Source organism: Pteropus medius, unplaced genomic scaffold, assembly GCF_902729225.1.
Source record: "Pteropus medius unplaced genomic scaffold, Ma_sr-lr_union100, whole genome shotgun sequence".
NCBI lineage: Eukaryota > Metazoa > Chordata > Mammalia > Chiroptera > Pteropodidae > Pteropus > Pteropus medius.
Genome location: NW_024340849.1, coordinates 31477885 through 31493850, shown reverse-complemented (window position 1 = coordinate 31493850; position 15966 = coordinate 31477885). Strand labels below are relative to the sequence as shown.

At 36.1% G+C, this 15966-nt stretch overlaps 1 protein-coding gene across 2 annotated transcripts in view; it reads right to left on the bottom strand.

Annotated features, from left to right (window-relative positions):
• Positions 1-15966, bottom strand: part of GAREM1 (GRB2 associated regulator of MAPK1 subtype 1) — a 174267-nt gene that overhangs the window by 28173 nt on the left and 130128 nt on the right. For both annotated transcript variants that reach the window (XM_039843800.1, XM_039843803.1), the window contains exon 3: positions 5828-5958. In XM_039843800.1, the coding sequence (XP_039699734.1) occupies positions 5828-5958 (131 nt within the window). The remainder of the gene's footprint in view (positions 1-5827; positions 5959-15966) is intronic.

Here is a 15966-nt window from a genome sequence, read left to right as displayed (position 1 = left end):
GAACATACTGAAATGATTCAAAACATACTGCTTTAGGATGGACAAGTCTCCAAAATACTCAGCTGCATTGCTATACTTCCTTTTTATTGGAACTTTGTAAAAAACTTTGGCAGTTCATCCATTTGGATCAGGATGGAGACAGGGATGTTGAGAGACAGGGTTCTCATGAGATTTGAGAAACACACACATTCACTCTTGTAAAACAAATTATTTCCAGTTATCATACAAGGAGCCAACAATGCTTGCTGCTCAAACGTGAAGAAATAACAAAGATACGTTTCTTTCTAGCTCTTTAAATTGATACTTATTGAATTTTTCCAAATTTACCTTTATAAACATACTCATTCCACAACAAATAAATTTTAGGTCTAGTGAGTACCTCACACCAAACGAACTGAAAGAGAATGTCCACACAGCTTTTGAGACACAAATCAGACAGTACGTGCACAGATTAAATAGATCGAAATTATCTTTAGTAAATGTCACTCTCTGGGCACATTCAACAGTTTTGTCAACATTTTCGTGTATGTGCGTACTTCTAAAGGAAGTTATTCCTACTCCCACAAATAAAAGTGCATAACATACGTGAGTACAAGCTGTAATTCTATGCTCTCATTCTGCTGTCATCATTAATGCTAGCAATTAGCTCTGCATAAATTATGAGACTAACGGACCAACCAATCTTGTGGTCACTGCCAGTGACAGATGAAGAATCTCATAAATGAACGTTCTTCCTTTGGCAGCTGAGCTTAACAGTCTCCTCTGGTTTCTATAGATGTGATTTATTTGCATAATTTCTTTCCTTTTTTATTTTTTTAATAGTAAAAGAAACAATGTGTTCTGTCTAAGTGCTCTGGTATGCATGCCTGGTTAGCATTTCTAGTTTCAATGTTTCCTGAGAGGAAGTAATTCAAAGTGTGTTATCTAAACAACTCTAATAGGTCTAATCCAGGAAACTATCTGGGTTTTACTGTTCATAATACCATTCAGAATTAATACCCCATGGTAAAGCAGCATTTAAAAATACCACGAGGAGATTCCTTTTCTGAATTGTCAAGATAGAAACTAGAAATAGTATTTTAAACTAGGAATGATGGTTATGATTAAGCTACATTCTTAAAACAACAAAACAAAACAAAACAAAAAACTCCCCAAAGAACACTAATGTTTCAGCACCACTATTTTTTATTACCTGAGAGGATGACCATGGGATGGCCGATGAACGTAGAACAAAGGCTACTAGTAGTAAGCTGTTTTTGTCTTTTAAAAGACAAATATGATCAGAAGATGGCACTCAGTAAAATAATGATGACAAGAATAGAATCATAAGCAGTTGAAAACCTCTCTATTAATGTATTTTCAAGGCCTTGTCTACAGTTTGTTCTGTTCAAATGATTAAAGAATGTAACATGACATATGTTTAACTTAACTATGTATGACAATAAGATACAGACTAGTTGGCAGAAGGGGTAAGATCTTTAGTTCTTCAGCACTTTTTCAGATGGCAACTTTAAGTAGGGTAACTAATATGTTAAGATAAAAGGCACACAAATTGCCTCAAATCTATGACTCTGGTGGTGTGGGGAAACCTAGCTGATTCTCAGTAACTTAGAAGCCTCGGAAAAAATAGAAAACAGCATAAATTTGCATGAATCATTTTAAACTTTTGCTTATTCAATCAGCGACACATTTTAGCTACTTCAGCATATCTCTAACAATTCTTCAAGCAACGATGCAAAACCCCAACTCTGGTCTTGTTTCTCTGTTAATAGTAGTTAATATTTTTAAAATTCTGAGTTAACACTTTACAGTAGTCTTTTAAGGGGTCGATTTTGACACATGCTAATCTAATTAGAAACTGCACTGATGTTGATAGAGAGAAAACACTGTTAACTTGTAGGATTTTATTTTGTAAAATGTTGGCATGGCACTCGGGTATGAAATAAGATGTAAAAATCAACGCATGTAACATTCATAAAGCTGCCAAATCCTGTATATCAGACCATAAGTGTTTCACATATAGAAAAACAGAAGGATTTGGCTAATAATTATTAAACACATTTAGATTTTCAAAAAAGAAAACAAATTAAATGTACAAGCTATTGTGCCAATGTGAAAGGACGTTCTGATCATAAATGTGAGCCTTATCTCAAATCCACAAATAGAATGTGAGGGAGAAAAAAATAAAACTGGATTGAATTAGGAAACATGGCTTTGCTGCTAAGTAGTTTTGTGGCTTCTTGAGAATCAATGAAGTCAGCTAATATCTGTTTCTTAATTTCATATTCGTTAAAAGAAGGAGTAGGACTAGGCAATGTAGAAGGGCCTTTCCAGGTCTAAAAGTTAATGATTATAAAAACTCAACATCTGTAAACTTCTGTCCTGCTGGATTATGTATAATTTTTTATTATTTTACTCTTGGTCATTTTTCTCAGAGTTGAGAAACTCAGCTACCACTTAAATTCTCTGAATCTTATGATTTTTTTTTCCTATTAAAAAAAGACAACCCTGAAACCGTTTGCCACACACTACAGCAGCTTTGCCACTAGACACTGACACCTGTGCCAAAAACAGGTGCCAAACCCAGTAATCAGGAGCTGATATGCAGGTGGCAGGACTGCCAGCTCAGCTCCTGCCCCAGACCACATGGTAATGGTTCTTAAGAGGTCTGAGCACGCTGACGTGGTGACTGTGCTCCACATCTGATAGAAATCTCACAAGTCCTGAGTGGGGCACTTTCCCCAGTTGAGACAATGCAAACTTGTTATTTTGCCTCTGGGGAAATATCTATGCTGGAACAGCTGAAAACTTGGACCTCGCTAGCTAGAATGAAAATAGCAACACTATAGCATCCAGATTAGGGTATTTGGGTTCCCTCTGATTTGAGAGCAGTAATTTTAATGCAGAAAGCTTGTGGGTGACAGCAGTGAAGTCAAGATACCTTTTACCCAGTTAAAGAGACTTGCATGTCACCCAATGCCAAATTGAAGGCTGCCTTTCTTTCTTCTCTCTCCACAAATGTCACAGTAAAGACAGAACTTAAATTAAAACTTAATTTTTAGTCATTATTTCGATGGCAGAAAAATATATGTGTGGGAAAATTTCTCATCATTACTGGGCTGAGTTTGAAAGGCAGGAACACATTTTAAAAAATTCACGAAGTACCAATGTAGTACATTCTTGAACAGTATTTGAAGATGGAGTATTTTGAAACTCCATGCTATCAATGATGATATCAATGATGTACTGAATTCTTAATATTAAGACACTGGGTATAAAGTACTAAATAAGAGTAAGTGAAAAAGTGTGTGATGGGAAATTTCTAAACAATGTGCCTTTCGACTATCATGATGCCAGTTAGCTATCAATTCTTAACTGCAAGTTATTCCTTTTGTTGTTTAATCCCTTTGCATAATTTATGCTGTATTTAAAGTAGAGAGGAGAGAGAGAAGTTTTCCAAGGAGGTATGAATACTATCTTTTAAAAAACTGCATCATGGATAATAGCTATATTTACCTAATACTTAATATTATATAATATTTAATAATATTTACAATAGCTGTATTTATGAAGAAGTTGTAATGAATAAGTTGTACTGTTTTTCATTTTTGTCCTTTTTCTCTGGGTGAAGTAATAACCAAGTACACCATTTCCTTACCTCCACTTAGCTCTCATATTAAACACTGCATATATATACAATCACATTATAATCATTTCTTCAAGAAATGATTTCCATGATTTCCATGATTTTTTTCTTTTGGTCCACGTAGTCTCCAGATATCTTTTCCATAAATCTCCTTGGTTTATTTATTTATGTGGATGTTTATTCACTAAGTACAAAAATTTTTGTGTATTTCTGTATGCAAATTTCCTGAGGCTCCTTTATTAATTCTTCTTTGAACAGAATCGACTAATGTGTTAATGATTAGTGAAGGCTGGATATGAGGGCATCTTAAAAGTTTATAACTAATAGACTACAGGTACTAACATTTGTGTATGCTAGCACAGGAACTTAACCCAAATCCAATCAATTCTATGGATGCTATAAGCTTGCATTCCATACTCTTATCTGTGCCTCTGAACCTTTTTTTTTCTTTAAAAATATTATGTGTAAAATACATGTAATATAAAATTTACCATTTTAATCATTTTAAAGGTCAGTAGTGTTAAATACGTTCACATTGTTATGCTTAACTTTTAATGACATCTCTATACATTTTAATCAATATAATCACATCCTGTTAAAAAAATGATCAAAATGTATTGCTATTCTTTCACTCATGGCCAATTTCATACAAATTCACAAAAATAGCTGCTAGGGGCATCTTTAAAAAATCTTTCACATTAAAAATATGCCACAAAAGACTGAATGTTAAATTTAACACTTGACGAAATCTTAAAAATCTTAAAAAATTTTTATGCTTGATTTCTCATCCTTTATCAGCAAGTAAAATGTTTTCAGAAAAAGAGTTAAAGTATTAGCTTTCCTTTGTTTTTCTTTCCATTTAGGCAATTCTATATATGTTTTATGGAGAAATTTAAATTATATCAAGACACTAATGGAATAGGATTAACTTCTGGCCAACAAATCTTGGTTAAGTTTAAAAATGAACATGTTCTCACACATCTTCAGTGTAAATGAATATGAGTCGTTTTGATGACACAGACTGGCTGCTGAAGAATTTAAAAAATTATAAATATTTTTTAATATAAGCATAATTTGTTTAGTAAAAATTTTCACAATACACAAAATCTTACCCATTTTAATGATAAAACTAAAGAAAGTAAACTATAGCAGCTGTATTTTAGAACTGAAAGGAGAATGACTTAGCCAACTGACTAAAACTGCCTCTCCAGTAAGGAGGATGTCTTGGGTACTTCTCCACTTTCCTGAGGAGTATGGGTAGAGTGATTTACACACAAAGACACTGTTGCATTTTGGGGCTAAGATAAAGTGCAGTCTTTTTTTCACATAGAGTGGATTTCTAAGAAACATGCATCTTGCCCTCTAAATTTTGAAATGTTCAGAGAACATGACTCAGTTGACTTCCTACCAAAATGAAGTTAAACAAAAGATCCCTTCATTTTAAACACTTTCTAAAATGTGTTCGTGTGATTGTAGATACTGCTGAAGAAAATGCAGTGAATTTACAGGTAATAAGGCTGGACCTAGTTGGTGGCTTTGATTTTCTGTTTAGTCTCTCTTCAATAGCAAGCCAGCCAAAGGAGCTCACTCAACATGTAGAAGGGGACAGAACTGTCCCTTTAAGGATGCAAAATGAATATTGCACAGTAAATACTATTTAGCTTTTCTCTGATGAACAAGGATCAGTAAATACCTATTGGGCAACATTCTATGTATTAATTTTCCCTATATATACTGATACAAAAAGTCTACAAAGAATTGAATAAATATATGCTGATATCAGGGCATGCTCTGGAAGTATCTCTTTTTAAATAAGTGTCTGGTATTTGATTTTTCACATGCCTTTTGCCTGCTCCTACACATGGAGCAATCGGCCTCACAGAAGATTTGGCCAAACAATTGTTACAGATTAGGGAATAAAGTCCAACTTAAAAAAAAAAATTATCTGCTTTAACAATTATCCTAGCAAAAGATAATGCTAATTAAGTATAGTTACCTGTCTGGGCATCAGGTCAGCTATAGCATATGCACTTCTTAAAAGACCAGTTTTGGCCATTGACACCTACACATTAGGAAGATGGAACTCTCCTATGAGGCCCAGATGAGCACTTACTGTATACATAAAGACCTGAAAGTTAAATTATTTTAGTGAGGATAAATATTTGGTTCTTCCAGAGCTACCTTCACGTTGAATGTTATTTCCTCCATGACGTACACGCGTTCAGGAAATGCTTTAGCCACCTCCTCCACACTGTTGAAATATTGCACTGGCTCTTTTATATCTCGGTCTTGTTCCAGCAGCTTGAATTGTCCTAGAATACATGATAAACGGAAGAGATGTGAGATGTTTACACTGGACAGCTGTCACCGCGGTGACAGCATCCCCTTTCCCTACTCCTGCTCTTCTTTGTTGAAGGCTTCTGATCATTATCTTTTTTTTTTTTTTTTTTTAAGTTACCACGGCGGAAAGTTTTCCTAAAAATCAGCTTAAAAATGACAACAGACGTGTCTTTTTTTTCTTTCTCTTTTTGCTTACATTCAGAGTTTGTTACCAAAGGCCCATAACTGAATGGATGCTCACCTGTAATTTGATGTCAAAGTGAAAACTTAATCTTTATAAATGGTTGCTCATTTTGTTTTTAACAGTAAGTCTCGTCATTTAGTGATAACACCCACACATATTATATTCTAAAACCAAGGCTGAGTGGCCTGGAGAAACTAATATTTTTTAATTAGTGTCTTAAAAATTTGCAAATAGAATGAAATAATACAGTGGACCATCAGCTTTCACAGAAATACTTGGTTTCATCATTCCTCAGCACAGGGAATACTAAGGGCTCCTGAGCTGCAATAATTTGTAATGTTGCTGCAGCACAAGTATGAAGCTTGAGCACAAAGAGGCTGGGTGAGGGTGGGAGGTAGTGAGCCTCCTTCCAACGACGAACTGCTCGGTATCTGAAGCAACACTGGGAACTGAGTTCTCAGAATTCTAAACACAGATAACAGCTTACGCCAAGACCCTCGGGTGGATGGGTGGGTGCTTGCTTGACATGCTGCCATGTGGCTCAATGGGGTGAGTAAAGGTAAGAAAAAAGAGAAGTAAAGAAAAGTCAGAGCAATAACAAGTGGCCAGATTGTATATGCCTTTGAAAAAATCTGAGTGGAATGGGGAGCCACTGGGGAGAAGAAGTGATCTAATCAGCGTGATTAGAAGAAGTGATCTAATCAGAAGGATCACTCTGGTTGCTGTTTTGAGAGCAGACTGTAAAGGTACAAGGCATAGAAGCAGAGTTAGAAGAATCCTGCAATAATCCAGGCATGAAATGGCAGGGGTTTGGAAGGACAGAGAAAGTGTTAGGAATTTGGCCTGAGCTTCGGAAGGAACGGAGCTTCTATTAACTGAGACAGGCAGGTTTGGAGGGGTGGGGGTAAGATCAGGAGCTCAGTCTGGACAGGTTGAAGTCTGAGATGTCTGTTAGACCGAAACATCCTAAGAGCTCTTAGATGGACATATAAGTGTGGAGGTCAGGAGAAAGGTCTGGATGGAAATAAACATCCGGGAGTCATCAGCACATAGATGATTCTGACAACCACAATCCTTTAATGATGAGGACCCTGGGCATAAGTGCAGACAGAGAAGAGGCCTCAGGTTTGAGTCTTGAGAGACTGAGAAGGACTAGCCAGGGGAGTAAGAAGAAAATCTAGAAGGAGTACATTCTAGGAGCCAGGTAGGGGAGTAAGAGGAAAATCCAGGAGGAGTGCATTCTAGGAGCTGCATAGGTGATTTGAGTGCTTCAAGGAGCAGTGAGAGTGATGTCGAATGCTGCGGACGGGACTGTAAATGAGGTCTGAGAACTGTTAGATATAGCAGCTTGTATTTAATTGGGAAGCTTGATGTGAGCACTAGAATAGTTGGGCCAAAAGCTTGAGTGAACTCGATTTAAGCGAGAGTGACAAAGGAGATCTGGGAATAACAAGGACACCAGATGATGTCTTCGGGAGTTCTGCTAGGAAACGGAGAAGAGATATGGACTGGTAGCTAAAGGGAGGAAGTGAAATGAGACCTAGGGAGTGTTTTTGTTTTCCTAAATATGACGGATGCTGATGAGAATGATCAACAGACGATGAGAAGAATTACTGGAGCGCATCCTTGCATAGGCAGGGGGACATCGGAGTGGAGGGGCTGGCCTTCTACAGTGACAAGTTGATCAGTGACAAGTTCACTGGCTGCTGGTGGACGTTCTCTTTTATTGCTTCCAGCAAAAGTCAGAAGGAAAGTATCAGTCGAGAATAAGGTTGAGAGAGGAGGTGTTGGAGGTTAAGGAAAAACGCAAAGACTGTAAAAAGTCCAGTGAAAGTGAATACCATCACTGCCGGGCGGCCATAAGTTCTCACGAGGTTCATGGTCATGAATTAAAACAAATAACAGTGAAATCAGACATAAGGTTTTGTGTTTTTTCTTCCGCTCATGTATGATTCACAGGAGCTGGCATGGAGCAGGCAAAGATTTGGAGTCAGTGAGGATGGTGAAATTGCCAAGTGAGCATGAGACGTGAGAGAGGGCAAAGGAGTCAGGATGTATGCAAAGGAGTGACTATGACAAGAGTCCAGGGAACTGAGCTGAAGCAACATCTTGGGAGGGAGGGAGAAGATGAAAAAAAGGCAGTGGGATTAATGGATGGTAGGTTCTGATGGAGCTGATTTCTGTACCCTGGAGGGAGTGAGCTCTAGAGCCAGGTAGAGGAGAGTGATCAGTGAGTGGCGTGCATACAACTGAGATAACGGCAGCATGAAGTATTTGGTGATAATGTGGTCTAGGAGGCAAGCATGGGAGGTAAATCCAAGGTGGTGAGACGCTAAAGGAACTGAGAAGCCAGGAGTATTAGAAGGATCATATATATAAGCACTGAAATCCTCTATAATAAGGAAAGAAGTATTGCTGGAGGGAATGGCGGTGAGCCAGGAGTGAAAATTATGGAGAAATGAGGGAGGAGTCCTGGGCTCGGAAGATGATTATAATGAGGATGGGGTAGTGGGTGATACAGTTTGATGATAAGATTTAAAGTAGAGAGTTTTTAGGGAGGACTGAAGTGGAATCAATGTTCAAGGTTGCAGTGAAGAGCATAGAGACCAATTACACCCCTTCAACTCTGGGGCAGAAAACAGAGCTGCCCTGGGACGGCTTCAGGGTGGCCGTGTTTTTAGGGCATATACAGGTTTCAATTTAACAAGATGAAAATAATTTCAGAGAAGAGTTTAAGGATATAGGATTTTGCTGATGGACCTTGATGGGAGCGTTTTCAGGAGATAAATGGTAAGCAATGAGGACAAACTAGAGGATGTACCTAGACATAATGTAATTGTTCACATACTTTTTGGAAGTATACAGAGGTATGAATAATATATTTGAAAATACAATCAAAATATGTTAACTATATCATTTTTCACAAAACAACAGTTTTTAAAAAATCAAAAAGATTATGGCAATTTCAATATACTTATTTAAAAAAAAATCTGCCACCAAAACAAACTTTTCATTTGTCTCTATTCTACTTAGTCCATGTATAAATTCTTAATAATTAAGATGAATCTACAGTTTTGTACTCTGTTCCTTCTCATATTTTCCTACATTTTAACTATTTTTCTATTCCTACACAATTAGTCTGAGTTAGGCAGATGCTAAATTGAAGTGCAAACTCTGCCACTTAAGTTTTATGATACTGACAAATTTCTAATCAGTCTGAGCCTTGTTTCCTTGCCTGTAAAGATATTTCAAAGGGCTGCTGTGAGGATTAACTGAGATGATGCATTTAAAGTATTTAGTACAAGTAACCATTTAGCAACTCTCAGCTCTGTTTCTTCTTCTTGAAATAATGCAGAGATTTTCTTTTCTCTTTTCTAGAGTGGGATTATTAAATTGAAGGGTATCACACAATTCTTTGTGTTTAACACACATGGCTATACTGCTTTCTAAAATATCTAAACCAATTCATATTTCTGCCAGTAGCCTACATGCATCCTAGTTGGACCACAATCTATCACCACTGGCTATTTTTTTTAATTAGGTAATTCAATGGGTATTAAACAACATTCCTTTCACGTGTTAATCTGTACCTCTGAAAATCAGTGAAGTGAAACATCAAATTTTTCTTGTGTAAATAACTGTATAAATATATAGTAAGTATATCTGACACAGTCTAAATTTCACTTAACTACTGGAGACATATCTCTAGGAGTCTGTTGGATATTTATACTTTTAAGTCCCATTAGCTCCAAATTCAACTTGTCTAAACTCAGGGAAGCACAATGTCTCACATGCAATAGGTGATTAATAAATGTTTACTGAACAAAAGACAGAAGATTACTTTAATCCTGGGATTGGCAAACAATGAAGCAATGCATTTGTAACTGCAGGTTTTCAAAGTTATAAATAAAAGGTGCGCTATATTACTATACACAGGTTTGTTTGTTTATGAACAGTAGATGAATGTTTCACTCATCAGAGTAAGAAAGCAATGGTGTATTATGCCTCTACTTAAAAATCATGACCTGAATACCGTACAGAACCTCAAGAAATACTTTTCAGGGACCAGTCCAACCGAAGAATAGATTAGATAAGCAGTTGAAATTATCTTCCAGGATGAAATAGACAGTCTTTCATTATCGTGATACACAAAGGGACAAAAGTAGTTGTTAGTGAAAGTTCAAATTTATAAGTCCATTTTAGGTGGAAAATCCAGAACCATGTGACAGAGACACCAGAAATTTGCCAACATTTTCAATTATCTGTAATTATGGCTTATATTTTCTAATTTGCTAGAAAGGTTAAGGAAAGAAATGATAGATTTGATACTAGAACGGAATTCAAGCTGTCTATCATTAAACCAGGTATAGTTTAAGAAAATCTACTAATAATATCATTGTTTCCATTACTATGAGCTAACTTAATTTTAAATTTGTGATCAATATTTTAGAAAAATTTTTCTAAGATTGGGGGATCTGTATGTATGCTAAATGCTCAGTAAGTGGTCTGCAGATGTTCAATCTCTGAGCTAAGAGATTACCTGAAAGCTACATGGCTTAATACCATTCTGTCCTTTCAGTAATGCATTCATAGGCCAAGATGTGTCACTGCAACCTAACACTTCTGTACCAAATGAGACATTCTCTTAGAGAATAATGCAATACAATGCAAGCTGCATATGCAATTATATATTTTCTAGTAGCCACATTAAAAAAGCAAAGAGGTAAAATTATTATTAACAATGTTTTATTTAAACCAATATATCTCAATTCAATATAAGAATCATTAATGAAATAGTTTATCCTTTATGTCATATGAACTCTTAAATCCTGTGTATGTTGCACACTGTGGCACACTTCAGTTTACATTAGCTACATTACAAGTGCTCAACAACCACACGTGACTAGTGGTTGCTGTATTAGACTCTTTGGGTCTATAATATCTCCGAGCTCTCTTAAAATTGTGAGTGCAGGTACTGTTCAAGTCCTTAAATAAAGATGAGGTGATAGAGTCCTCTTAGGGAATAAATGTATCTCCTGACAAAATAAGATGTTTTCTCTCATGAAATTAGAGCTATAGAACTCTTATACTCTCTTTTTTTGCCCTGCCTATCATGATTGCTAATATTTTAGGTCAAATAATAGAGCCTGGGTTTCTTGATATAACTATCTCTATCCCTTTAACACCATTTTTCTTCTCTCCCGATTTGGGGGCTTGTTCTGTAAGCATTCTTTAATTGTTTTTCTGTTGTATTTGTGATCTCATGCTATTATCAGCCTCAAATATATTTTGGCTTATGGACCAAATAAATAATCATATTTGGTATGGCTGTAGTGTCAATATTTGGCCGTATAAATTCTAAACTTCTCATCTCACCTGCGCTTGTCATTTGGACAGGAAGGCTTCAAAATTACACACGCATGGAAACATTTCTAAGAAACTATTCTAAGCACAATTAACATAAACAGATGAAAGAATAAGAATAAAAATAAAGTTAACAGCTAAATACGACCAAATGTTACAAGTTTTATATTGGAACAGATTGTACATCAGAAAAAGATTCCTTTCATTCATTCTTTTAACTGTTTATCGAATATCCAAGAGTCAGTTAACTTCTCTCTCTTATTTTTCATAGTTTCTTCACATTGTCCTGGAATAATTTAGTTTATACGTTTCTTTGTGTACATATATTATTATTTTAAACATTTTCCTGTTTAATTATCTAAAACCAAATAATTATTTTACATTTCTTACACCCCACAAATGCCTTTAAAATCTCAATATATCAAATGTCTTGATGTAACATTTTAAATACTGGGTCACAGTATATATGAGACTTTTTATTGCAGGGGTTGGAAAACTTCTGTAAATATTTTAGGTTTTGTGGGCTAAATGGTATCTGTCGCAACTACTCAACTCTGGTGACCTGTCTCGAAACCAGACATTGACAATATGTAAACAAATTAGAGCAGCTGTGCTTCAATCAAACTTTATTTACAAAAACAGCTGGCAGATTACATTTAGCCCTTGGGCCACACAGTTTGCCGACCTGTCATGCCAAAAGCAGTGAAAAGTATAGATCAGGGAAAAGTACAGACAGGAAGGTAAAACATTAGATGTGAAAATGACTAGTCTTTACATTATAACACTCCTAAATAGTTATACCAAGGTCTCCTGTAAGGTATTTGAAATTCATCCTAAGCTGCCCCATGCTTATCTTAGAATAGCAGTTTTTCCTTTCAAAAGGAGTTTAAAATCAAGAAGTGTAAACTGTGTAAGTAGTTTGTATTAGGAGAATAATGCAAATGATCAGCAAACATGAATGCCCACATTTTCTCTTACTTTATTTTACAAGACCAAATTTCAACTTTTACTTAACTTCTATTCTTTTATAAAAGAACATGACACTCTCAGATATGTCAACTTGAAGACCTCTGGGAAGGATGCTGAGCTACTGTGTTGCTACCTTCTCTGACTGCTGCAGCCTTGAAGTCAAATGTGTCAGAGTCAAACCTTGGGGACAATCTAAGAGTCAAGAGCTAGTTCCCTGCCAAAATGCAAAATCAACTTACCTAACACATATTCCCACAACCTCCACACAGAGGAACTAATTTTTTAACAGACCATTTCATGAATAACAGAGTCTTTGTGCCACCAAATAAAAACATTTGGAGATCGTTGGAACATCTGTTCTGAGATGTTACTGTCAAACTCTGTTCTTGGAAAGGGAGGAAACTGCATTGTCTTTCAACCGCTTTGATGATTTCATAAAATGTCTCCACTGTGAGAGCTGTTCCATCTGCAGGGCCCCAAAACTCCCAGGAACAAATTCAACACCAGTGACATGCTCATCGATTACAGTTTAAATAAATTTAAGGTAATATTTAAAAAGTAAAGAAAGATTGATTCTATACTGTACCACTTTCATGATGTGTTTCTAAAACTATATTATATAATTAATATGTTGACAAGAAACAAGTCAACCAGAAAAAATCCATTTTTGTGTGTCTCTCAAAATAATCACAGTGATTTACCTCCAAATGGATGCACAGTAAGCATAGTTAAGAGGCCCAACTTCAACCAGAGGTCTCTAAGTTTCAAGTACCTGTACGATGCTGAAAGGACTATACTATTGACACTCTTTTTAACGTAGAGGTAAAAGGTCACTTGTCAGAAATGAAAAATGGAAACAATTTTGCTAATTGAGAAGAGAGAGCAACAATGCTGAGAAGTAGAAATAACAGAGAGGGTCAGAGGTGGTCAAATTCAGGTCTGTCATGTTTGTTATTGGCTGGGAAGTTATGATCCATAGTGGGAAACAGGTTCCATGCCACTGGTGAAGATGGGGCTCCCCGTGATTTGTGTTTCCCTGGTCCCCACCCTTGCTGGTAATGAGCACAGTCTGTGGTAAATCTTCTTTTACAGCTATGGTTTTATTGTTTGCTGTCCCTTCAGCGCAGTGGTGGTCAATTTTATGTGTGTAAATAAAAAGAAATGAAATGAGAGCTGAGGCCTTCAGTATCCATCTGTGAAGTGAGCAACATTCTACTGGCGTTTCCTTCATTGCAGGGAGCAGAAAAACGCTGCATAAACCACCATAAAATGAAGAAACAGAGGAGAAAGCAGAAGCAATAAAAATGGCACCAGAATACCAAAGCAACCTGAGAATGGCTAAATTGAGCAAAAATGGTTAAGAAAAAGGAAGTCCAGAAGGTTGAAAATGCCCAGACCGTGTCTGTGTTATTCAGTGTGGAACCACATCTGACATAAAGTTGGTGTTTATTAAATAGTAAATGAACAAATAAAGTCTCACTTCTTCTCTCATGTCTTCCAGAGACTGGCCATCAACATTAAGTTAGACGGTTTCAAGTCAGTTGTGCAAATGAGCTACAATCTGGCTTAAATAACTGAACCTTAAAACTATTGGGCCATTTCTAACTGTGAAGAAATAAACTATTCTTGTCAGAGAAAAAACAAACCAGTTTCCATTTTTCAGGAAGCAAATAAACCTGGACAGGAACCTGTACTTATACTCAAGATTTAACTTTACGAATACTCATATATATTTTTTATCTTTATATATGTACACAGGCAGTTGTTTCTATTGGATTAAAGTGTTAAAAGTAAGATTACCAGGTAAAAGATATGCATCTTGTTATTTTGAATGGTATCAACCAGTATATTCCCTTTCAAAAGTTTACATAAATGTTCACTTCCACCAACAATGTATGAAAACTCATTTGCCTAAAACTAATACTGTGAGTGTTGATGAACCCTTAGCTTTCCTTTTCTTGAGTAACATAAAGAGTTTTAAAGATTACTTAATACATGTAACTGCCAAAAAATTCAAATAGTACCAGAGGGTTTAGGATGAAAAGTCAGTCTCCTTCCCAATCTTATCGCCAGATCTCCTCGCAAAGACAGCCTCTATCGTTCTCTTGTACGTTCATCCAGAGACAGTATTTGATATACCCTATCCACACACATGTCACTTTTTAAAAAACAAATGGTAGCATTCTGCACAGTTCTTTTATTATTCCATAAAAATCTATCTCATTCTTTCAAAGAGCTGCACAGTATTCTACCCCATGCAAATACTGTAACTAATTTAACCAGTCCTGTTGGTGGGTGCTCAGACCTATTCTGATCTTTTGTAGCCAGCATCAATCTTTTGATACTGAAGTTGACAGCCTTGTACTGAAGGCTTTGCGTACTTAACCCAAGTACAGGCATACCTCATTTTATTGTGTTTCGCTTTACTGAACTTCACAAATGTTGCAGGTTTTATAAACTGAAGGCAAGACTCTCCAATTGCCAAAAGACTATGACTTGCTTTATCGTTGTGGCATGGAACCAAACCCACAATATCTCTGAGGTCTACCTATACAATAGTGGGAAATGCCTAAATGTGGAATTGCTGGGCCAAAGGGTAAGTGCATTTTATTTCTGATGGATAGTGCCAAACTAATTTTCATAAAGTATGCTCTCTTATCCTCCCACCACCGCGTTTCTTCACACCTTTCTTAAGCTGACTGCTAAACTTTTTCTTATTATCACTGCCTACCTGATGGGTAAAAAATAGTATCTCATTCGATTTTAATTGCATTTTTATTGTATAGGTGGATCTGATTATTTTTTATGACGAGCAATTTACATTCCATATGAACAGATTCTGTTCATTTTCTTATTACCAATCTTTGAAATTTCTGCTTATCTTAAACATAATTAAAAAAACCAAACCCACCAACTTGAAATACTATAATGCAGCATTTCCAATTCTAAAATCTGACTCCCTATATCACTTCTAGTTAGTTCCTAAAATTATGATTTGGTGGTAGTGGAGGGAGGAGAGAGTAGAAGTACAACTGGGAGAAAAGAAAGGTAAAGAACAAATCTCAGCACAGAGGCTCAGAACATAACCGTAGAGAAGAGGAATTAAAGCCAGAGAACAGAAAGAAATCGTCAACCAAATACGACGAGTTTCACAATAATCATCTGTGGGTATTTCTATTTATTTCTCTATCTGATATTATAGAAAACGAGTGGTCAGATCATTACTTTCAATTCTGAAATTCTATCCTTGAACTTAGTTAGACTTAACTGGATTTGAAACTAAATCATTCTGGGACATATACTCTAACCAGCTGAGTTACTTCACACCATAAGAATGGTTTCCTTACTTTTTGAAAATGGGAAAATTGCATTTTTCATTGTATCTAATTGGTTAGTTGCTCATTCAGAATTATCAGAAATTTTCTGGGGCACAATTATTCTATGTGATGGAACCTAAAAAGGT